The 25,640-nt window shown below is 40.3% G+C and overlaps 2 protein-coding genes across 2 annotated transcripts in view; one reads left to right on the top strand and one right to left on the bottom strand.

The window, feature by feature from the left end:
- The window catches only part of ERP44 (endoplasmic reticulum protein 44), a 96,380-nt gene extending 89,153 nt beyond the window's left edge, over positions 1–7,227 (bottom strand). Inside the window, exon 1 of the mRNA XM_041004288.1 lies at positions 6,970–7,227. Coding sequence (XP_040860222.1) covers positions 6,970–7,026 — 57 coding nt within the window. The 5' untranslated portion in view covers positions 7,027–7,227. The remainder of the gene's footprint in view (positions 1–6,969) is intronic.
- A 125-nt stretch (positions 7,228–7,352) lies between these two features.
- Positions 7,353–25,640, top strand: part of INVS (inversin) — a 153,464-nt gene continuing 135,176 nt past the window's right edge. Inside the window, exons 1-2 of the mRNA XM_041004286.1 lie at positions 7,353–7,614; positions 10,311–10,440. Coding sequence (XP_040860220.1) covers positions 10,335–10,440 — 106 coding nt within the window. The 5' untranslated portion in view covers positions 7,353–7,614; positions 10,311–10,334. The remainder of the gene's footprint in view (positions 7,615–10,310; positions 10,441–25,640) is intronic.

Genomic DNA, 25,640 nt, shown 5'->3' with positions numbered 1-25,640 from the left:
CCACCACTTAGCAGAGCTGCATTCCACACCTGACTACCTAGCTTGGAGTTTGAGCTCAGCTTTCCGTTCCAGCTTCAAGGTAATGCACACCGTGACAGACAGCAGGTGATGGTCCAGGAGCTGGGTGACCACAATCCACGCTATCTTCAGTCTAACCAGTTTGAAGATTAACTCATCAATTTAACCCTTCAAGGCACTGCCCAAACTTATCCTCCCTAATTCTTCCACTGAGAAGTAATTTGCTTCTTACATACATCTAAAGCAGAACTTCAATTTTCATATGCATATGAATCACTAGGCTATATTGTTAAAGTGAAGCTACTTGGAAGAAGAATGCTCAAGCTCAAAATCACACTTGTATGTAACAGAACATATAGCCCATTCCTACATACTCCTTAAGGCCCCAGCACTTCTCTCCGGCATCCTGCTTACTTACTGAGTTACACACTTCTTGGAGGCATGATATGCATCTCAATTCTCTTCTCTTCTCTATATATGATTGCCAACAAGCATTCAAATGATAGGAAAACAATACAAACAATTAGATGACAGTTTCTGCTGCTTGGGCCATAAATGGTCCCTCTATAGAGTCAAGGAAGCTAAAGATCAATAAATGCTCTAAAAAATAAACCTTTTTAATCATTTCTATGGTTAGAGGAAACAGAGAATGGCAGTGGTCAATACCAGGAAAGCCGTGACCAAAGCACAATACTCCTTCCATGGATAATAGGTTGAACATATTCCTAAGGAAAATCAAATATCCAATATCGAAACAAATATCCAATCAAACTTGTAATTAGGGAGTTAGAGCAGTACCTTGACATATTAAAACAGTTCAATCACAAAAATATGCAAATTAAAATACACTGAGTTGCCATCACTTCATCCTTCAGACTGACAAATACCCAACCGGGACATCAGACCTTGCTAAGGCAAAAGGGAAAGTGTCCCACTAACAGTGAGACCACAAATCTGCACAGCCCCTCTACAGAACAATTTCCTGATATCTAGCAACACCCACAAAGTTACAGATACTGTACACATTTACCCTCTGGCCTAGCAACTTCACTCACAGCAATCTATCTCAAAGATACACTATCAAAACCAAGTATGCACAAGTTCCTGTTTGCAGAACTATTTGTAACACGAAAGAATGAAAACAATAATGGTTTGATAAATCTCCCAATAACACACAAGAGGTTTAATAAGAAACAAGGAATATTTGTAATAAAATCTCTGTGAGATTTTTAAGTTTTTTTTTTCAATAAAGTAGACAAATGTATGACTAATTGCTTGCAATGCAACAATTTCATCAAAGATGTGGGAAACAAATAAATAAAAATAAAAAAACTTTGCACATGTTTAAAACAAAGGAAGTAAATAATAAAAAAATTAATATATACATATATTTAAAGTTTTCTTGTATTAGGAGAAAGCAGATAAAAAATTAAGACATACAAATATACATATAAGTTGCTTCATAGATCTGATCTTTGAAGCAGTAAATCTCACACTGCAAAACTAAAATTTGACAGAGAAATGAAACAAATGAACCAAACAATATATAATAAGCTGGTAGTTAAGACCACATACAGTGGGGCCCGGCGCCGGTGGCGCAAGTGGTTAAGGTCCTCGCCTTACACGCCCGGGATCCCATATGGGCGCCAGTTCTATCCCGGCAGCCCCGCTTCCCTTCCAGCTCCCTGCCCGTGGCCCAGGAAAGCAGTCCCAAAGCTTTGGGACCCTGCACCCGCGTGGGAGACCCGAAGAGGCTCCTGGCTTCGGACCAGCATAGTATCAGCCGTTGCGCTCACTTGGGGAGTGAATTATCGGACATGGAAGATCTTCCTCTCTGTCTCTCCTCTCTGTATATCCGCCTTTCCAATAAAAAATAATAAAAATAAATCTTTAAAAAAAAAAAAGACCACATACAGTGAATTACAAATTTCTAAGAAACAGTGAAACAAAAAGCTACATTACAAGGACGCAATAAAAATACTCAAAATATGAGCAATTTTACAGGATGGAAGATCTAGCTGTCTAAATAAATTAAAACAGAGGCCAATACAGTGGCTTAGCCAATCCTCTGCCTGAAGTTCTGGATATAGTTGCCAGTTCAAGTCCCAGCTGCTCCTATACCCGATCCAGCTCCCTGCTTATGACCTGGGAGAACTGCACTGATTGGCTCAGGTAGTTGGGTCCCTGTACCTATGTGGGAGACCTGGAAAAAGCTCCTGACTCCTGGCATTGGATCAGCTCAGCTATGGTCATTGCAGCCGTTTGGGAAGTTAACCAGTGATGGCAGATCTTCCTTTGTCATTCTTGACTTTAAGAACTAATATATATTATAAAATACAATAAAAATATATAAGTTTTTATATAATTTGGAAAATAAGATTTTACAGAGAAGGAGAGCCAGAGAAAGAGAGAGGGAGGGAGGAAAATCTTCCATCTGCTGGTTCGCTCCCCAGATGACCACAGCCAAAGCTGAGCTCTGTCTTGGTCTCCCAGGTGGGTGCAAGGGCCAAGGACTTGGGCCATTTTCCACTGCTGTCCCAGGCCATAAACAGAGCTGGATCTGAAGCGAAGTAACTGAGATCGAATTAGTGCCCATATGGGATGCCAACATTAGCAGGTACAGGATTAGCTTATTATGCCACTGCACTGTCCCTATAACTCTCTCAGGTTAAAGACATAAATCTTTCAAAAAAATAATAAATTTTACAAGGAAAAGAGGTGGGGAGGGAACATACAGATTTTAAACATTACATAGGAAACATATAAATCCATTGGAATGTATGGACCCTAGATGCCCATTGCTTTGAGCAATCACTTACAAAGAAAACAATGAAAAAAATTTTTAATGACTTATGCTAATGCAAAAAAAGTCGTTAATTTTCCTGATTTGAAAATAGTATTCTGGTTGATGCTGTTTTTAATTTTTACCTTTTAGAAAGATGCACTAAAGAAAACTAATCAGCTGGGAAAAAGTTTGATTTAAAACATCAATGTCCCAAGTCTCACAGATATATCCAATCTGGTATAGAACCTGATAGAAGACTCAGACATCACTTTATTAAAACACCCCAGGCAGGGCCCAGCATGATAGCATAGCAGTTAGTCCTCATGTTGAACATGCCACCAGGATCCCATATGGACACTGGTTTTTATCCTAGCAGCCCGCTTCCCATTCAGCTCCCAGCCTGTGGTCTGGGAAAGCAGTTGAGGACAGCACAGCCGAGGATGGCCCAAAGCCTTGGCACCCTGTATCTGCATGAGAGACCAGGAAGAAGCTCCTAGCTCCTGGCTTCAGATTGGCACAGCTCCAGATGTTGCAGCCGCTTGAACCATTGGACGGAAGATCTTCTCTGTCTCTCCCCACTCTTTATATCTGCCTTTCCAATAAAAATAAATAAATCTTTTAAAAAACACCCCAGGCAACTCTCATTGATCAGTCAGATTTCTGTAAGCCACAGACCTGGGACAAGTTATATTAATTAGATGACTAACACAACTAGTTATCAGTTGCAGTACATGCATCCAAAAGAACTCTTTGTCAACACTGGAGTCTGTACTTATTGATATTCACGGAAGCCAGCACTCTGGCAGAATGGCTTAAGCAGCCGCTTGTAATCCTGGCATTCCTGGGTGCCAGTTCAAGTCCCACCTACTCCACTTCTAATCAGGCTCTTTGCAAATGCACCTGGGAAAACAGCAGAAGATGGCCCAAGTGCCTGGGTCCCTGGCCCCTGCTTGGAAAACGCAGATGGAGTCCTGGCTCCTGGATGGACCAGGCCCAGTTGTTGCAGCCATGTCTCTGTAACTCTGGCATTCAAAAAATAAATCTTGAACAAACAAACAAACAAACAAAAACTGTCACCTCTGAATTCGTCCATACTTTTACTGTATTTAATAAATACCACACAATGCCAGCTCCAGAAGCTAAGTTTAGGGGAGGCACTTGGCTTCGTGGTTAGAATGCCAGTTAAGATGTTGAGTGCGCTAGGTTCTGCTCTAGACTCTGCTTCCTGACAATGCAGACCCTGGGGGGCAGCAGCAAATGCTCAGGTGATCTGGCTCCTGCCTCCCACAAGAAAAACCTGGATTGAATTCCCAGTTTCCAGCTTCTGCCCTGGCTGAGCCCTAGTCATTGATGGCATTTGGAGAATGAAGCTTGTAGGGAGGGAGGTAGGGAGGGAGGGAGTGTGTGTGTGTGTTTCAGCTCAGAAAAGCTACCACACTGAGCTTTCGTACATTAAGTTACCTACCCAGCAAGGCTATTTAGGCACAGAGTGATATGTTCCAAACTGCTTCTAAGATCAGGGAAAAGACAGCTAACACACCATATAATATTTCAGCTATTACGAACATTACTAGATTTGAATAGGTATAATTCTTCAACACTGAGATATGGAGTGTAAAAAACAATCCTTGCACAGAATATAATGGCTTTTTAGACCAGGATATGTAAGGAAAGCTTGATGACCTTGGCTAAGTGGAACCTAGGTTGTCTGTGGCTATGTGTGGGAGGAAATAAACTTCACGTGTGAAAGCAGAAACTGGAAGAGGAGGAAAGTACACTGGGGACCACAGAGAACATACTATCAGACAGGTGGGACACTGAGAATGCAGTTTGCATTACCAGAATAGAACTGTCAGCTGATCAACTCAAAGTTGTAAAAAGATTGATGTTCTACAAATATCTGCTAACTAATAAATGATAACACTAGGTAAATATTGTGTTCAAATTAGATCTAGCTTGGCTTGTAATTCTACTTTATTAAACCTTTCCTGGGCTTTATTTTCCAGCTCATTAATCTCAATCTGTAGTGTCTCATCTCCTAATTTTTTATTCCCCTATGTTTGCTTAATAAGCTAAATACACACAATATTAACAAGACAATACTTTCGCAGACCCTGAGATACAGGTATATTTTGTCTGGAAAAAAATCAATTTTGAACATTTGATATGGTGGATAGATTGTGTATAAAAACTATAAATTATTTCAAAATAATTTTTCTCCTTCTAAAACTTAGCTCTTCAAACAAACAAAAATACAATATGAGGGAAAGTGTATCTTACACAGAACTCCTATTCAGAGTTGAGCTCTTCTTTGAAATATTTTTGTTCTTTGTATATTTCAACCACCTAAAATCATTTCTGACAATTCATAAACCAAGCCATCTTACGGATGAGGAAAAGGTTACTATTTAGTGTCCTTGAGAAGGTGGTCTGTAATAATAGTATTAATCTGAAAGTTCTTGAAGGGAAAAAGAATTGCAGTGTAATAAGTCCCATCTGGAATCTTCTCCACTACACAGAAGTCATTCACTGTTGAAATACCACATTCTACCATTTAACACGACTATGTTTATATATAACTTGGAGTTCTGATTGTTCCTGTTACTTTTTCACAGTGTTTTTTCTGAAAAAGGACCAAGGGCTGTATCTGGATTTGGCATATGGTTTACAGGATACAAAGAAAAGAGAAAACTATTTCGAATGAACTATTTAAAAAGGTAATGCGACACGGTGGAATAAGCGATGCAAATCAAGAAACCTGTTTCTAGTTCCAGTTCTGCCTGTAACGAACTATCTGCCTTTCTGAGTCACTTGTTTCTGAAACTTTAAAAAGGGTTTGATTCAGTAATTTTCATCTTAAACGTGGCTTTCCAAAACACACTTAAGCAACATTTTAACAATAGTCCAATTATGGGCCCAGCGCCGACAGCGTAGCAGTTAAAGTCCTTGCCTTGAACAAGAAGCCAGGATCCCATATGGGCACTGGTTCTAATCCAGGCAACCCTACTTCCCATCCAGCTCCCTGCTTGTGGCCTTGAAAAGCAGTCGAGGACAGCCCAAAGCCTTGGGACCCTGCACCTGTATGTGAGACCTGGAGGAAGGTCCTGGCTCTTGGCTTCAGATTGAATCAGCCCAGCAGCCCAGCAACTGCGGTCATTTGGGAGGGAACCATCAGACGGAAGATCTTCCTCTCTGTCTCTCCTCCTTTCTTTATATCTGCCTTTCCAATAAAAATAAACCTTAAAAAAAAAAAAAACTCCAGTTACGAGTACATCTTCGTACCATATGGAGTTGGTCCTTCACTTCTGCTCCAATTTGACCAGACATGCTGACATATTAGGTTGCACGTTCAAGGTGTACTTTGGGAAAAAAAAAATAAACAGACAAGGGACAGACCTTCTTCTGTGATGCGGTACTGCAAGGCAGGGAGTTCAGTAGTGAAGTAGTGATGGCATATGGATGCTGAGGACCTAGCTAAGGCATTCCTAAGTGAAGTGCCCTGAAGAAGAAACCTCGGTGGTGATGGAAGTAAGAAAGGGCTGTAAGCAGCCTGGAGGGAAGTCTTGAACTGAGGCTGTCGGATAACCACAATCTCCACTTTTCCAAACCCTTATTCCCCCAGTGGACACCAAACCAGCTCCAGTTCCGGGTTCCCAACCAATCGCGGCAGGCCACAACAGAGGGTTCGGCCAACCCGGGCACCGTTTCAGGGCTCCAGAGTGAGATTCGCACAATCCCAGCACCTGTCGGGTCGACACGCTTCCCTGGCCCGGCGGGGTGGCACAGAACACTGGGGCCCTCCTGGGTCCTCGTCGAATCGGGCCACCATCAGGTCCTCAAGCCCGGTGACTGCACCCGCAGCCCGCTCCCCGGCTCCTCGGCTCCTCGGCGGGGACATCCCACCCTCCAGCCGCCCTTGTAGCCCTCTCCCAGGACTCACTCTCCTGTTTAGGGGGTCCCAAGCCGGACCATGGCTTCTCAGGCCGCAGGGACCCAGGCCTGGGAAGCAGACAGACGGCTCGGAGTGAAGGCGGTGGGGGGAGGGAAGGCTCGTCGCTGTCGGAGAAAGCGACAGGAAAGCAAAGATGAGCCCAAAGAGTAGGCGGGTCGCCCTTCGGCCAGGGCAGGAGGCCGTCGGTGCGTCTGTCATTCCCTCACACACTCACCAGGAGCAGCACGGAGCATCTGAGGTCGGGTAAGGATAGGAAGACGGCGGGATTCATGGTAGCGCCGGGGTCTGCGGCAGGGACAGGCGTAGGCGGCGGGGACTGGGCTGGGCTGAGCTGAGTTAGGAGAGGGCTGGGCTCCAGGAGCCGGCGGCAGCGGAGGAGTCTCCCAGCAGCAGCAGCCGCACCTCGTCCTCCCGACCCGGAGCTCCAGCGGCGAACACCCGGGACAACTTCCAGAGGGGCCTCGCAACCCTCACTTCCGGGTCCTGCCCTCGTCGGAGCACGTCGGGAAATGTAGTCCTTCACTTCTCGCACCGGGGTACGTCAGTGGGCGTCTAGAACTGCCTTTCCCATTAGGCTCTCCGCCCAGGTCCACCGAGTCCTCTGCGCGCGGCGCCCTGTGGGATACCAAGGCCAGAGGGCGGTGTACTGCGGCGCTCCCGAGGATACGAACTTCAATTCCCACAAGGCTATGCGGCCGAGCGCCTCGGGCGGCCTTCAGAGGGTCTCTGCTGCCTTCGGCCGCAGTGGGGTCTCTCCCCGCCGGTCGTGGTAGTGTCCTGGCCTGGCTGGAGGGGCGGCCCCGTGGGGGTCGTGCCTCCTGGAGTCGCCCCCGGGACGTCAGTCCTGGAGGAGGCGAGGGTGAGTAGGAAGGGTGCTTGAGAGGGAGGCTCGGATCGATGGGTCCTGACCCCTACCGCTGACTCGAGGCCCTCCTGGCCGGAGCGGTGGACCGAGCCTCCTTTGTTGGCATCCTCGCCTGCTGCCTCTTCTTTGCTCTGCGCTACTTCCTGAGTTACTGAGAGCCGCCTCTCAGAGCCTCAGCGAGTCGGTGACTTCTGCCGCAGGGTCCCGGAGGGCTTGTGTGAGGAGGGAGAAGCACTGTGTCCCCTGGAAAGCCCGAGGCAACAATGATTGCTACTCCTTATTGATCGCTCCTACTGGGTAGTGACACATTGCTTTGGCTGCGCAGTCGCCCCAGGGTGCTCTCCAGCATCTTCAGTGCACACCCAGCCGGGTCCACGACCCCACAAGACAGCCGCAGGAGAAACTCTTGAAGGGCTTCCTGCTCCCTCTGCTTCAGCTTTCCTGCTGCCTGCGGGGACCTTTCCCCCTCCTTCTCTTTCTGGAACGTCCTCTCAAATGTCACCATCCCTGACATTTTTCATCTCTGTCATCTGTCACACCCAACCTCTTAGTCCTCTTCGGAAGCACTCTGCCTCTGAGTGTGACTACAGCGCCACTACTTTTGTACAGTTAGAATTGTTTGAGGCTTTATTGCAGTGGCTTGCTTTGTTAACTAATTAATGATGATAGCTTTGTGTTTTTGTAGCACTTTGGTGAAGTGGTTCTGACTGTCATCTATAAAATGATTTATAGAAAATTAGTGTTGCAAATATATATTACATGTGCTTTGAAAAAAAAAAAATCCCAGAGAATGATTGTCCCAGGGTGATAAAATTTGATAGTGGAAGAACCAATATTCTTATTCGGGTCTCCTGGTTGTAAGTTAGTGCTCTTATCCTTATAGTAACCATCTACCTCTCTGACAAAGCCCATCTGTAGTTGAAATGAGAAATATAAAAACGCTGTGGATTCATGAGCTCAGCGTTCTAACAAGTTAAACTTTGTTCATGCTCACCCTTTGGACTTAGCACACAACCTATGATCTTGCATTCCACAAATATTTATTGAGCACCAACAGTATACCTGTGGTTGAACTAAGTGCTAAGAATTGTGATGTGAAATGAGTGTATATATTACCAACATGAGTTATTAGTGACTTTTTCAAAATGATTTTTCTATGATTGTAATGTGCCCAATTCTGATCTCTTACAATCTAAAATGAAAGATCTCAGGGTTCAGAACAATGTACAGCACATAGTTGGCACTCAACTTGTTGAATAAATGAACATATACACCCTTTTATTTTGTGTATTTTATGTAAATCCAGAAAGCTAATGTAATCTAAGGACATACTGCTTCTTATTAACAACTGGGCCCGTGTATAATTCTTTCCCATTGTCTCTGTCTCCACCTGTTTTGTAGCTTCCTTCAAATGATTTTAATATAATCCTACATGTAACTCGAAGAACTCAGACATGATAGAATGGTCTCGCCACACCCTGAGCCATCTTATTTTCTGTCAACATATTAACTCAAATTATCAGCCAACTGAAGACATGAGGAGCTGACCTTTACCATAATTAGGAACATATAATCTTTGGAAGGTGAAATTTGAACCAGTATTTCTTGTCAGTGGCAGCACATGTACCTATCAGCCATGATGAACTTGTCTTACAAAAATTTCAGATGCCCAGAAGTCTCGGGGGTTGGAGAGACGTTGTTTGTCTTTTGCATGACATCATCAAACTTGTCTACCTTTGTGGCAGCAGTTAACTGGAGCTGGTTTGAAACTACTTCCTTTAGATAAGTGTGCATGCTCCAGTTGGCCATGATCCTCAAGACCCCCTACTTGCCTTACACGTGTTATTCCATGGCTCTTGTAGACATCCTGCGGGAGCTTTCATAGAGCACCATGGGTTTAGAAAGGCTGCTGAGGATCACTGATACAACTACTATTCCTTTCTATTGGGTGCTTGAATTCTTCCTCTGTTGCTGATATGATTTCGACTGCTCAGACACCCTTGAAATAGGGATACCATCATCTTATGCAACTGGTACATTTCTAGAAAGTTGCAGTAAGCCACGTGGAACTACTAGTGATAATGAAATTTTGTTTTATGAAATATAGTTAATCCTTATGATAAGGTATTCCAAGAAGGATTGAAAGACTTAGCTCTTAAGCAAAGCATATTTCTTTGATGGCCCAAGGATAGAACAAATAAAAAGTCACTTTATGGGTTTGATAGAAGAACTAGGTAACTTTGATTTAGTATTTAAATCTAGTTAGTTCTGACTTAATAGTTACATTTGTATGTTGCTGTTTTTCCATGTGACTTACCTGTCATCTTCGCTCATAATATTAGTTGTAATGTTTAATGTTTTGTGGAATCATACTAGTAGGATTAACCATTAAGTCACTGTGTGCTCTATGCATACTCTTAGAGCCTATCTCCATACCCCACCACCTTAGGAAACCATTGAAAAGGGTCTTAGAAGTGCAGATTGCCTATTTGATAGATGATCAGCTCGCACAGCGATCATCCTCTGGTCCTGTTATACCAATTCTGGAGGTAGGATTGTAGGATTTTTTTTTTTAATCCTGGGCAAGTATTAACACTAGCCCTATTTATCACATACCCACACGAAACTACTGAGGCAGATCTCAGAAAGGCTTCCTCTGTGTGTGCTCATGGTTTGAATCATTGTTTCAGGTTGTCCCAATTGTTGAGAGGACTATGAGCAAGTTGGAGAACTCGCTGTTCACTGGTTCCTCCTTAGCATCCCAGATCCATGCTGCTGCAGTTAATGGAGATAAGAGTGCTCTGCAGAGGCTCGTCACAGGTAAGCCTGCCCCTGCAAAATGCACACCTTAGAAAATGCGTTGTCCGAAGCAAGCTTATTATTTTCACTTTTAGGTCACAAGGCACATACATCATGAGAATATATTATTTATATTTCATGCTAAGATTTGAACAAAAACAGAAATTAAGTCCTAAAACACAAAATTGTAGATTAGGCTTAAGTGAACAGCACTTAAGATATTTCTACATATTTGGTACTGAAACTGGATATACAAAGCTACCTCAAAATATTTTTGAAAGGATAGTTTATTTTTGTGTGAAAGAAAAACTCTAGAAATGATTTAGAAAAGTTTGTGAGAAATGCATATTATTTTTTTTTTAAAGTATGGGTTTCAAAGCTTTTTGCCCCAAAGTAAACATCTTTTAGTTCAATTTCCAGTGAACTATTAAAAAGTATGTATTTGTTTGCACTTGAAAGGCAAAGAGACACACAGAGACAGCTTTTCAATCTGCTGGTTTGCCCTTCACAGGCCCACTAAAGCCAAACTGAAGCCAGGAGCTCAAAACCCAGCTCTGGTCTTCCATGTGGGTATAAGGAATCCAATGACTTGAACCATCACGCCCTTCTTGTGTGTGTATTAGCAGGAAGCTAGAGTTGGAAGAAGAGCTGGCACTCAAATGCAGGCATTCTGAAATAGATTCTGGTATCCCAACTCACATTTTAACTGGGAACCCACCAGCTTGCTTCACCATGAACTTTTGAAGTATCCTTATATAAACTAAGGTGTAGAGAAATTAATTCATTTTAATAATAATCGAACTCTAGATTCAAACAGTAGATAGTGATCTTTTAGTATTTAATAGATACTTGAAATATCAATAATTACTTTTTAATTATTTAATATGAATCCAATCTTCTTACCATTTATATACACAAATTATATATATATATATATATATGCATATATATATATATATAAGTCCAAAGGAGAAGTTCAAGAGAGAGAACAAAATGAATAGGGGAGAGAGAGTGTTCAACAGCAAAATGACTAAGAATTTTCCAGAACAAATGCCACATGTTCAAAGGGCCCAAAAGGATTAAATAAAATAAATATTTTATATTGTGATCTTTATATGAACAAATTTCTGATGATATCATGATTGACAATTTGGTCTGCAAAGTCAAGTCTGAACTACTTGTTGAACTTTCATACTTGTTGTTTTAGAATTTATTTTCATCTTTGATTTCTAGTTCTTCCAGGAACTTCTGCCCTTGGGGTAACCTAGACATTAATTCTCTTCATTGATGTACTGTGAATTTTGTCTTTGTCCTCTGCCCTTTTACTTTCTTCTCTGTTATACAATCTCATATTCATTTTCAACAAGAAAGTTATTTTACCCAATACATTCAGTGTAAATATTTTTTCTCTGTCAATGATATTAATTCCCCCTTCATGTTAGCTACCGATGTGCATTTCATTCATTTAAATCTGTATTTGCACAAATTTTATATTTACATCAAAGACTTTAGTTTCTAGCTCGCTTAATAGCAAGAAACCTCTGTTTTTCAGCCTTACTAAAACCTCTACTCCACTATCTTCTCTAGAAAAGCATCTGTTTCCTTCTGTCTTTACTTTCCTCCCAATTCAGGTCTATTTCCATAAAAATTATTTTTCTCTTGACATGAGCCTTGTGGCAAAACAGTTGAAGCCACTGCCTTGGCATCCACATTCCATAGCAGGGACCTAACTGCTTGATGTCCAGTCCAACTCCCTGCTCGTGCGTCAGGCAGACAACAGATCATAATCCAAGTGCTTGAGTTCCTGCTACTCCTGTTGGAGAATTAAATGGAAGTCCTAGCTCCTGGCTTCAACCTGGCGCAACCCAGAATAACACAGGCATCTGAAGACCATTTTTCTGTCTCTCTGTTATTGTGCCTCTCAAATAAATAAACAAATAAATAAATGTTTTTGTTTTTTCTTTTTAACAAAGTCATTCTCTGGGGGCCTGTTTTTGGCATAAGGGGTTAGCCTGCTGGCTGTAACAACAATCACGTATGGGCACCATTTCAGTCCTTGCTGCTCAACTTCTGACCCAGTTCACTACTAATGCTCTTAGGAAAATAGCAGATGATGACCCAAGTACTTGTAGGAGACCCAGATGAAGCTCTGACCCCTGACTGTAGCCTTTCCGTTGTGGCCATTTGGGGAGGGAACCCCAGGGTGGAAAATTCTCTCTCTCCTTTTCTCTCTGTAGCTCTTTTAAATCAATGAATAAATTTTTTTAAAGCTTTATTTATTTTTATTGCAAAGTCAGATATACAGAGAGGAGGAGAGACAGAGAGGAAGATTTTCTGTCCATTGATTCACTTCCCAAGTGACCACAAAGGCTGATGCTGCACCTATCCAAAACCAGGAGCCAGGAATTTCTTTCTGGGTCTCCGTGTGGGTGCAGGTCCCAAGGCTTTTGGCCATCCTCGGCTGCTTTCCCAGGCCACAAGCAGGGAACTGGATGGGAAGTGGAGCTGCCAGGATTAGATCCGGCACCCGTATGGGATTCTGGCACATTCAAGGTGAGAACTTTAGCTGCTAGGCCACCGTGCTAGGCCATAAATAAAATTTTTTAAAGTCCTTTCAAAAACAAAATCCTTCTCTTGCAAGTTTTCTCTTTTTTTCTTATGTTCTGTTAAACCTGGCAATTGCATTCCCAACTCTGGAAGGATTTAACCTACTCCTGGTTATCTGTGAACTGTTAAACACAGTGGAAGATGATAGCATCCCAGTTTCATGATAACCCTTTGGAAGCAGGCACTCAGCACTTTCTGCTCATTTTACCTTTTTTGTCCGTGCTGCACAGTTGGTAAATTCCCCCTCATCTGAAACCACTAACTGCCCATGCCCTCTCCCTGTGGTCTCAGGTAATGCTCTGTGCTTCCTGGGGAACATGAAAACCTTGAAGTAGACAACCTCAGCTGTAATCAGGATACCAACAAATCTACCTACATCTGCATTCTGTGCTTTTCCTGATAGAGCAAACACATCCCTTTATAGCAAAAGTCAGCTTTTCCACAAGTGCTCTAAAGCAAGGGTGAGATACATGGAAGGCCAGTGAGATCATTCAGTCTGGCTCTGCCAAAGGAACTGCAAGCAGGACTCAAAATTCAGTTAAAAAATGTCTATAGATAGACAAATCATTAGATTGACTATTTTTATGGCCTATAAATGGTGTTATGTTATAAATATCCGAATGGCCCTCAAGAACAAAAAGATTCCTTAGTCCCGCTCCCCTCTTCCTCCCCTTACACACACTGTCTATCTGCTAAAAAACCCTTCTCCATGGCTTCCTTTCTTTTTTCAATTTTTAACCTCTTTCACTATTCTAAATTCTTCCCATCAACAGTTAAACATGTTCTGTTGGCTTCATTATTTGCAAATTCCTTCTGCATTCTTCATCACTTTCTGGGTTTTGCCATATTTCATCTTGTCCTCACAGCAGATTCATATATTGATAATATTAATGGACTATAGCCATGACTTAAATAAGTTGGAAGTATATTTGATTCTCATAATAGCACAAATGTCTGTGAGCAGTCTGTGGAAGGTAGACATCTCTGCTTGACAGAATCAGCCAGTGATGCTGCCAGGGCTTGACTGCCAGTCTAAACATGTGACTTCCATCTCTGGCTCAAAGGAAGACACATTTGTTGTAGTCATAGGGAAAGAAAATCATTGGGAGATGTGGCTGAGCTTTAACGACCAACAGTAACAACTGGACTGGATGTGGGCAAGGCAACTGTTCCTACCAGGACAGGAGGTAGATAAGTCAGTCTGGGCTGAGGACCCACCAGTATGCGCGAGATTTGCCTCTAGGAGGAGACTCAATAGAGGAGTTTGGGGAACTCCTTTGTGAGAGTGCAGTCCCTATAGGTGAGCATAAGAACCAAGACAGGGAGCAGCCCAGGCCAGGTTACAGTACTTGCCGGGACTGGAGGTGGGCCTGGCTGGACAGGTGGTGGCGCCCACTGGCATGAGTATGGGCTGGAGGGTAAAGTTGATTGGGTTGAATTAGGCTTCGGTGCTCAGTGATGTGTACAAGATCTGAATGGGATGTTGAACAGACTAGACCATTCCACTGCACATGCTGGCAGGCCCAGGAACCAGATCTGGGGCTTGTTCAGTGGAGATATTGGGGGGTCACTCTTACTGGACTACAGCTTCCACTGGTGTGCACAAGGGCCAAGTGTGTTGTGGGCAGTGTTGGGCTGGGCTGCAGCACCCATTGGTTTGATGAAGAATGGCAGAACTAATTGATCAAGTACCCCAGTGAAGCTTGACAACAAATTTCTGGGTGAATGGAGACTAGGGTGGACTATGTCAGCCAGTTGACCTTGGAAGGATTTCCTTATCCTTGGAGCGGCAATATAAACAAAATCTCAGAACTATCAAGACCACTTGAGCAGAACCCTTGGAACATACTCCACATTGGGGACCCTAGGATGACATTGGGTGGGCCACTCTCCATCCCTGGGTACTGAGGCAGTTGGGAGGCTGGGTGTCGTTTCTCCCATTGTAAGCCCCTCTCCCCCAGATACAGGAAGAGGAGAAAGAAAATGTATAAACAATGGTTTTACCTACTTTCCCCTCATCCTCAACACTTTCTATCATGATCAACTATAAACATCATCAAAAATAAAATTTTTTTTAATGAAAAAAAAATTAAAACAGAAGAAAATCATTGGGAAAAAAAGCGGAGAATACAATTTATCATTAAAGAGGTAGATGATATTTATACACAGAGCAACACCTAGGACAAAAAAAGACTTTAAAAAGTCTCTCTGTATGGTGTCATGTCCAATTAAAATTCACGATGTCAGTTTCTTAGGGGAAAAGAAAAAATGAGACACTGAATGGGGGCCAATTACCACATTCTGTCACCAAAACCAAGATTTTTTAGGCAGGGAGTGAGAAAAACCTTGTTTAAAATGCTAAACCGGCCTTTTTCTCAGTGCTTTTGCCAGACTTTTGTTCTCCTCATTCTTTGATTCTAAATTGTCCTTTATCTAAACTTTAAGATAACTATTTCAGTGACTGGCATTGTAGGCTAATCCTCCACCAACTAGCACTGGCATCTCTTATGGGAACCAATTCATGCTCTGGCCACTCCACTTCTCATCCAGCTACCTGCTTATGTCCTGAAAAAGCAGAAGAGGATGGCCCAAGTCTTTGGGTTCCTGTACCCAAGTAGGAGACCCAGAGGAAACTTATGGCTCCCAACTCAGAACGGCTCAGCTCTGGCTCTAGTGGCTATTTGAGGAGTGAATCTTTGAATGGAAGAACTGTCTGTCCTTCACTCTTTGTAAAATCTGCTGAAAATAAATCAATTAAAAATAAATGAATGTTTCAGGAAAAAAAAAGACAAAATAGAAAGACATGCTTAACCGTCTAATCCCAATTAAATATGATCATTGTGTTTTCTCTTGGCACTTAGTAATTTTTTTCATATTCCTTGTGTCAGATTATGATTATTTATATTTGCTTTTTTAAATGTTTGTTTCCTTATAAGTCTGGCTTCTATGAGGGTACACTAAATCTGTTTAGTTCATCACTATTTCCACAAAATCTAGTGCAATACTTGGGACATAGTAGACAGAGAAATATCCATTGAATGAATCAATACATATAATACTCATTCTTTTTTTTTTTCGTTGCTGTTTATTCTGAGTTTCCTACCCACCCACCGAGGTAAGAATTTGAAGTAGAGCTATAATTCTTAAATTGAATGTAACTCTTAAATTCTAAAATTCATTCCTTAAGTATCTTTCCTCTCAGGTACTCTGTAATTATTCTGAGGGCTAGTTCTAAAAATGGACTGAGGTGAAGGGACTTGAATTAAGAGGTGGGTAGAGACTAAATTCCATAAGGAAAAAAAGTTTAAGTCAAAATGACTTAAGAAAAGGTACCATATAAAATGAAATTTGTATTATTTCAATGAAAAATATAACCTTCAAAGCATGTGCAGTGTGTTATAAATTAAAAATGCTTATCTGGGGCTGGTATGGTGGCTCAGTGGTTAATCCTCTTCCTGCAAGTGTCAGGATTCCATATGACTGCCAGTTTATGTCCTGGCTGCTCCACTTCCCATGCAGCTCCCTGCCTTGTGGCCTGGGAAGGAAGTGGAGAATAGCCTAAAGCTTTGGAGCTCTGTAGCTACCTGGGAAACCCAGTAAAGCCTCCTGACTCCTGGTTTCAGATTGGCTCAGTTCTAGCCATTGTGGCCATTTGGGAAGTGAACCAGCAGATGGAAGCTTTTTCTCCCTGTCTCTCCTTCTCTCTGTAAATCTGCCTTTCCAATAAAAATAAATAAATAGTTTTTAAAAACAAAAATAAAAATGTTTATCCCAGGGGCGAGCATCTGTCTCAGCAGCTGTCATTAAGACATGACGTTCCACAGTGGACTACCTAGGTAGAATTTCTCATTGTGGCTCCCAGTTTCAGCATCCTGCCAATGAAGACGCTGGAAGGCAGTAGGCTGAGGTTGTATAATTGAATTCCTGCCCCCTTTGGGGAGACTTTGAGCTCCTGGCTCCTGATTCCTAGCTTCTGATTCCTGGCTCTTAATCCCTCGCTCTGGCCCCAGCCCAGCCCTAACTGTTGCAGGCATTTGAGGAGAGAACTGGCAAGTAGAGGCACTCTCTATGTCTGTCTCTTTCTGTCTTTGTGTATGTGCATTTGCCTCTCAAACAGAAAATAAAAAATTTCATCCCAGTTTAGTCATACAAATTAACTAATGTGTTCTTCATAAAACCTCAGACCTTTCTTTTATTCTCCTAAAGAGAATAATCCAGATAAATTAAAAACCAGTCATGATGTGAAACCAGTACAGAGGTGATAAAAGTATTCACACTTTGGTTCCCTATGTTTTCTACCATCTTGCCTAAGGAATGCCTGACTCATTATAACTATTGGTAACACGGATCATGTTGTAAGAATTGTGTCATTATGTCTCATGTGCATGACAATAAAACCTTTGGTCTATGGTATTTCCTAGTTCCTACCAAAATAGGAACCATGTCATGTTAAATTTCAGAGTATTTTAATATCCTTTTATGTAGTATTTATTTGATAATGTCCAAATATATTCAGCTTCCCTTTTCTAAACAAGTAACATAGTACTACAGATGAATTTTTTTCTTAATTCTTTGTTTATCAACTGCTCACTGAATTCATTCACTTTCGCATTTTCTGTTTTCCCTTCTCTGTTTCCATGGAGAAGTATGTCAGTGATGTGTTTGGCTCCATGGAAACAGATGAGTGTCTCTTTCTACATACAAAACTAATTAAATCGAACACTTTCTGTGCTGTCCATTGTCCTGCAGGGCCACTAAAGCAACCTTCTTTGAATGAAACATCATTTCAGTAGCAATTCTTAATACAAAGAATTAATGTCTTGACATAACCTGCTGCTTCCTAAATTCAGATGTGTTAGGGCAAGGCCATAAATGTATAAATATATACACAGACATATTCATCTTTGTCTGCTGTGGTCATTTACTAGATATGTGATTCTTCTATTAACAAGCAACTCATTTAATGTGAATTCACTGGAAATATAATTGACAATACAATAAAGTAAGTTCATTTAATATTGTCCATTGTAGTATAATAGAAATGTTATAGGGCCTGACACAATAGCCCAGCAGCTAAATCCTCTCTTATACATGCTGGGATCCCATATGGGCACTGGTTCATGTCCTGGCTGCTTCACTTCCCATCCAGCTCCGTACTTGTGACCTGGGACCCTGCACTCACTTGGGAGACACTAAAGAAGCTCCTTGCTCCTGGCTTCGGATTGGTTCAGCTCCAACCATTGTAGCCACTTGGGAAGTGAATCAGTAGACAGAAGATCTGTCTGTCTCTCCTCTTTGTAAATCTGCCTTTCCAATAAAAATAAATAAACCTTTTTTAAAAAGGTATGAATTTTAAACCCATTATTTTAGCTGAGAGAGAGAAAGAACATTTCCTTTTCCTGGTTCATCCCCCCAAATGCCACACAAAGGGCCAGCTAGTTGCAGAAGCCAGAGATCAAGAAGTGAGAAGGTAATCCAGGTCTAGCATGTAGGTGACAGGAAACTAGTCACTTGGGTCTCTGCCACTGCTTCTAAGGTTCTGTAGTCAGTAGGAACCTGGAATCAGAAGCTGGAGCCTGATGTCAAACCCAGCTGCTCCAGTATAGGATTTGGGCATCATAAATGCCCATCAAGAGAATGAATTTTAATCAGATAAACCTAGATTTTGAACTGTAACTTCATCAACGATTAAATGTATTATCTTGACTAAACCATTGAATCTTTTGAAGCCTCGGTTTCCTCCTCTGTATATGATAAGTTAGCAATACTTCACTTGTTTGAGACTAAATGAGGAAATGGCTGTGAGACATCCAGCAGTATGATGAATAGTACTCTGTTACTGTTTTATCAGGTTAGACTTAGAGTAAAATAATTAAGTCTTTCTGTAATTTCAGAAATGTCTTAAAAAATAGTTAAGGTTACAATTATCAATACTAGGAATTTTGGGGGGAAAGCCAAACAAAATAATTTTTATATTGTGTGTGTATATATATGTGTGTGTGTGTATATATATATATATATGCACACACAATATAAAAATTATTTTGTTATATATATATACATATATATATATATATATATATACACATACACACACAGTGTATAACAATTGATGTTGATGAGGTTGTTTGCAGTGGCATAGTGACCAGGAAGCACCATTCTCATTCCACCATGACTTTGAGCAAGCATTTCCTCTTGTTTGCTTGTTTTGGGGGGTTTAAATTTTGCTTTGGGATAATTAAAGCTTATTTGTTTTTATGTGATAGGCATGAACACGTAGAAACAGCTAGAGCTGCCATCCACTGGTTTGCTCTCCACATGCCTGCAGTGACCAGGACTGGGTCAGTGACAGAACCGAGAGCCAAGAATCAAGAGCCAATCCAATTCTCTCAAATAGGTGACAGGGACCCAATTACTTGAGCCATTAGTTGCTGCATCTCAGGGTCTGATTAGAGAGAAGCTCAAATAGGAACTGAAGCAGAGATTTGAGCCAAGGCATGCTAGTGTGGAACACAGGATACCAACTAGGCCAGTGCTTCTCTCCTTTTTTTAAAGCTTTATTTGTTTTTATTGGAAAGTTAGATATACAGAGAGAAGGAGAGACAGAGAGGAAGATCTTCTGTCTGCTGGTTCACTCCCCAAACAGACGCAATGGCTAGAGCTGAGCCAATCCGAAGCCAGGAGCCCGGAGCCTCTTCTGGTCTCCCACATGGGTGCAGGGTCTCAAGGCTTTAAGTTGTCCTCTACTGCTTTCACAGGCAACAAGCAGGGAAGTATGGGAACAACAAGTATGGAAAGTGACCCGCTGGAATTAGAACTGGTGGTGCCCATGTCAGATTCTGGTACATGCAAGGCGAGGGCTTTAGCCACTAGGCTACCACACTGTGCCCTCTCTCCTTATTCTTAATATCTCCAACCTGGTAGTTAAATATGACAAAGTGCCAAAAAGTAACAAAATAGAGGAGCTGTTTCAGTGCCTTTATCTCAGCCTTAATCTTAAAGGTTAGGATCATTAAGTAATATTTTATAACTTCTTACATGCATATATATGTGTGTATGTATATAAATGTACATATATGTTTATAAGTATAGTTTACTATGTGCATCCATGGGCTGCATATGCACAGTTTCAACCAACCAAGGCTTGAATATATTCAGAAAGTGAAATTATTTCTGTGCTTTGCAATATACAGGGATTTTCCTTGTCTTGATTTCCTGAACAGTGTGGTATAACAACTATTTTTGTAGTGTTTTCATAGGATTTGGTACTATAAGTAATCTGGAGATCACTTGAAGTATGATTAGATTATACAAAAATAATATTCCATTTCATTTAAAAGACTTGACCATCTGTGGACTTTGGTATCTGAAGACATTCCTGGAACAAATTTTATATGGATGCCAAGAGACTGCATCCATCCTAGTAGAAATAATGAAGTGAGCCAGCATTCATTCTTTGTTAAGATTGCTTATGTTCCAGCCACTGTATCAGTGTTTTGTAACTCACAAGCTTATTGAATGGTGAAATAACTCAGAATATTACATACTCTTCTTGCCTTCATTTTGAAAGTTATCAAACTGAGGTATAGAGAGATTAAGTAACTTGTTTAATAAGTAGCAGAAGTTAGATTGAAGCCAAGAAACTTGACTGTGGTATCTCAGTGTATGGATGCATGTATGGTTCTATCCAGAACACATACACTTCCATATGTATGAATAAATAGGGAATGAAAACTATAAGAATGAAAATTATAAGAAACTATAAGAAAAGTTAGATTTGAACCTTGGCTTGAAGAACTAAGCCTTTATCTGTTTTAGAATTTTCTTAACCTTTTTGTGTTACAGACTTTTGGTAATTTAGTAAAGGATATAAATTCCTTCTCTAATAAAAAAAATTGTATAAGCTTAAACACAATACATGGAACTATTAAAAAATCTTGTAATATTAACATGAAGTTTTCAAATATTTTAAAATTGTGACATAATAATATAGCTGCCATAGTTTTTATGAATACATATAATACAAAGATTTAATGTCAGATCCAATAGATATTATTAGTTCTGAATAACAAAGAATGTTAATGTTTTATATATTTGTAACAATTTTAATGAGAAAAGACTTAAAAATGTCTCATGTTATTATTCTTGTGTTGTATGTTAGGACACTGAGAGAAATTAATTCTATAAACAGCTAAAAGTTGACAAAGTTAAGTAAGATTCAAACCAAGTTATTTGATGATGAATCCCTTATTCTTGCCGTTGTTCATGTATTGTCTTTGTGTAACAATAAGCAAATATTTTTAAAATGACATTACAAATGCCTTCCCAGGATTGTGACAGTATGTAAAGTGTAGTATAAGATGTGGGTCAGGCTGATGAAATAAACTATTCTTGGTCCACACAAAGGTGATAGAATAAGCAATTAAGAGAATACTCCACTTATTTGTGATGAATTGTGTGATCCTCTAACAACTGTGTAGACTGGAGCTACTGTTCTGCAGGTGGCCATGATTTCCTCTAACTGCTTGCCTTGCATCTCTGATTTTTGCATATGCCATCCCTTAATCGTACATACTCTACTGCTTCAGCTAGTCTTAAAATAACTGAATGTGTCTGAGCAGCGTCTTCCCTCATTGGTCCATCCCAGCTCTCTGAGCTGTGTGTAGGGAGGGCATGTGCAGAATGCCAGCCCCAGTTGAGTAAGTGCCAATTAGTCATGGATTAGAGGCCATCTCCACAGTTGCCAAAATAATTAAAACAGCCCAGTACATTGGCCAGCTGCTTCCTGTACTGACTGTTCCTGACAGGAATGTAAATTTAAGTGCACTGCTGACCAGTGAATATTAATTTACATAAGCCCTGCATTTGTACAACATGTTACTATTACCAAATACTCCCAAGCAATAAATCATTTATTTGATCATAAAAATAAGTTATGGTCTAGATTGGCATGCTAGTAGCTGAAATGTTATCTGGAAGGGTTAAGGGTAGGTAGATAAAGCCCTGGACCTAACTTGGTTATTCTCTTTTATTGAAGTAGCACCAAATCTAACGGTACTGTTACTTCTCAGAAACTAACCAGGAAGGCACATCTATCCAGAATTACTTAGAATGGGATGCTGAATGCTTTTATTAGTCATGGATAGGAAATATGTACTTTAAATATCTTGAAGCAGACAAATTTTGCCTTGTGTGCATATTAAATAGTAACTGTGTAACTTAATGAAATCCTTTTTTTGGACACTATAGATACCTGTTACATAAAAGCAAAATGTGTCAGATTGAGGAGAAGGCTTGAAGCTTTCTGTGCTGGATGGGAGAGTTACTGTTAACCTCAAGTGCTGACCTTTCTCTTAGGCCCTGAGGAGCCCATCAGTTAAGATTATTCCAGGAGGGAAGGCTGCCTCTGTTCCTCAGCACTTCCTATTGTGACTACACTTCTACATCTTCTCCTTTACTAGGGCTCTTCCAAGGAAAAACCCTGCACTTGAGAAAAATTATGATATGATAGCTGCAGCTTGGGCTAATATCAGCTGCTGTTATCTTAACATTAACAAAGAAAGCGTAAGTAGAGAGTGCACTTGAATCATCAAAGACAGCCAGAGACTAGCCATATTGCAGTATCTTATTTATAATTATCTAACTCCAAACATCCTTGAAATGATAAAAAAAAGAAAAGAACATGTCCTACCTGTACTACTTCTTAATGCTGTTTAAAAATTGTGCTTAGATGAATAAAAGAATCTTTGGAATCTTCCATAGTTATGGCAAGCCCTTGTGAGTTAGCCGAATAAATTGTCTGAGGAACTATAGTCGTTTTGGCTCTCAGTATTTCCCAGAGTGGGAAAAAAAAAAGGCCAAACTATGTGAAACAGAAAAAATAATATAGATCAGGCACAGAGCATCCCAGGCAAATGTGTGATACGTTCTCTTTCTTTATTTACAGTTTCCATTTCCCCAAAGGTAACATTTCATTTGATCAGTTTGCTTGCTCTGTTAGTAAAAGTTTAGACTTCGTGTTAGTAGCAGTTGGTTTCCCTCTTGCTCAATTCATGTGTAATTACCTTCAGTGTAGTATAGGATTGTCTCATCATTATTTACTAATGAAAGTAGCAGTTTTTTCATTTAAAGAGAATAGCAAGGGTCGTGGGATCTTGTGTTGTTTTTAAGTAAAGGCTGTTGCAGAATTCTATGACAAAGTTCTCTCTTTTTAGTGCATGGGATGTTTTCAAATTTTAACATATATTATCATGTAATCACCATCACAATTAAGATATTGAACAATTTCCTATGCCACTTTTTAGATAATTCCTTTCTTACTAGTTACACATTTTCTAGACTGCTGTGTAAAAGAACGATATGTACTCTCTTTCTCTCTCTTTTTATTTTTTTGTTGGAAAGGCAGAGAGGAGAACAGAAAGATCTTCTGTCTGCTGGTTCACTTCCCAAATGGCTGCAGCTGCCAGAGCTGAGCTGATCTAAAGCCAAAAGCTGGGGCCTTCTTCCAGGTCTCTTACACGGGTGCAGGGTCCCAAGGTCATTCTCCACTGCTTTCCTGGCCATAAACAGAGAGCTGGGTGGGAAGTGGAGCAGCTGGAACATGAACCAATGTGGGATCCTGGTGCTAGAAAGATGAGGATTTAGCTAATTGAACCATTGTATAATTATGTATTCTTCGAGACTGAGTTCTTTCATATCTCAGCATACAGCATTTGAGATTTTTCCATAATGTTGAATGGATCAGGAATTCATTACTTTTTGTTGTTGAACAGTATTCTATTGTATTGATACACTATTGTTAGTTCTCTCATTTTGCAGTTAAAGGATAATTGTTGACAGATTCAACAGTTTTGAATAAAGTTGTCATAAATATATGCACACAGATTTTTACATTAACAAGTATTCCTGCTTTTATTTGTCAAAGTAAGTTAGGCAAGAGATATTATGCCACGTGATAAATGCATGTTTAAGTTAAAAATAAACTGGCCGTTTTCATAATGGCTGTACCAGTATGCATTCATACCAACTGTGGCTCAGTGTTCTAGTTGTTCTATATCCTCTTCGGCATTTGGCATCCTCAGATTTGCTTTTGGTTTTGTTTTCATTTCAGCCATTGTAAACAGATGTGTAGTAGTATCACATTGTGGGTTGAATTCATAATTCCTTGTGTGTTAATGATGTTGAACATCTTTTCATATGCTTATTTGATGAAAAGTCTATTCAACCCTTTTGCCTATCTTTTAATTTCATTATCTGTTCTTTTATTATTGTTTATTATGTCTTTTTATTATTCAGTTTTACAAGTTTTATATTTATTATCAATAGAAGGCTTTATCAGATTATGTGTTTTGCAAATATTTTCTCTCAGTTTGTGGCATATCTTTTTATTTCCTTAACAATGGTTTTCAAATTTAATATGAGTAAAATCAAATTTATTTTTTTATGGATTGTTACTTGGTATTTTAAGAAATCTTTGATCCATGGTCACAAATAGTTTCCCCCTTCTTTTGCTTCTAAAAGGTTATGTAGTTACAGATCTTACATTTAAGTTTATAACCTCTGTAAGTTAAGTTTTAAATATATGAATATAGTGCTCTATCCTGGGCTAAATATTTTTATTCCCTCCACACACAATTTCCTACTTGAAATCCTAGTCCCTATTGGGGTAATAGGAGGAGGTTGGACCTTAGAAATGAAGTTTAGGTCACACAGATTGAACCCTAGTGAATTAGCCCTGTGAAAGGCGTCCCAGAAATGTTCCTATCCCTCTTTTTCCACCACGTGAGGCTGTAGTAACTACAAGTTGGCAGCCTGCAGCCTGGAAGCAGGTCCTCACTGGAACATGGTTGTGCTGGTACCCTGATCTCAAGTTTACAGCCTCCAGGACTGGGAGAAGTAAGTTTCTGTTTGTGAGTCAGTGGTACTTTATGATAGCAACCAGAACTAAAACAGATGCAAAAGTTAGGTTGAGGAGTGAAGGGTTGTTTTTCGTTTCTGCATATGAATCTCAAAATTTTCAGCATTGATTGTTTAAAAGACAATCTATTAGTTTGCCTTTGTACCTTTGTTAAAAGTTAACTGGTCATGTGTCTGTGGATCTGTGTCACACTGGCTTTGTTATTGTGTTATTGTCTTCTGCTATGTCTTGAAGACAGTGTGAATCTTTCCACTTTATTCTTCTTTTTTCAAAATCATTTCTTCTTCTCTTGCTTTCTCAACAACTTTAAGCCCACATGTTCATTTCTACAAAAATTGCTTCTGGAAATTTGTCAACACGTTGTTCTTAGTAGTATTTTGTAGGCAAGATTAACCATGACTTTGATGTAATAGTGGTAGTACACTAATTTTCTATTGCTGTGTAGCAAATTAGCACAAACTTGTCCTAAGATAATAAGTATTTATTACCTCACACTCTCTGGACATGGCTCAGCTGTGACTTTTGCTAAGGCTCTCATGAATCAAAGTCTGACCCAGGCCTGAGATCTCCCCGTTCTGGCTTCTATTACAAGTATATGTTGGCAGAATTTGTTTTTCTTGTAGCTTTTTTTTTAAAAAAGACTTTTATTGTGTTAAGTGAATTTTTTTTTTCTTAGTAAAAATTTAAATCTTTTTTT

This window comes from Ochotona curzoniae, unplaced genomic scaffold (assembly GCF_017591425.1).
Source record: "Ochotona curzoniae isolate NIBS_2020 unplaced genomic scaffold, NIBS_Ocur_1.0 scaffold_3208, whole genome shotgun sequence".
Lineage (NCBI taxonomy): Eukaryota > Metazoa > Chordata > Mammalia > Lagomorpha > Ochotonidae > Ochotona > Ochotona curzoniae.
The sequence above is the reverse complement of the archived record's forward strand: the minus strand, read 5'-3'. Positions and strand labels throughout refer to the sequence as shown.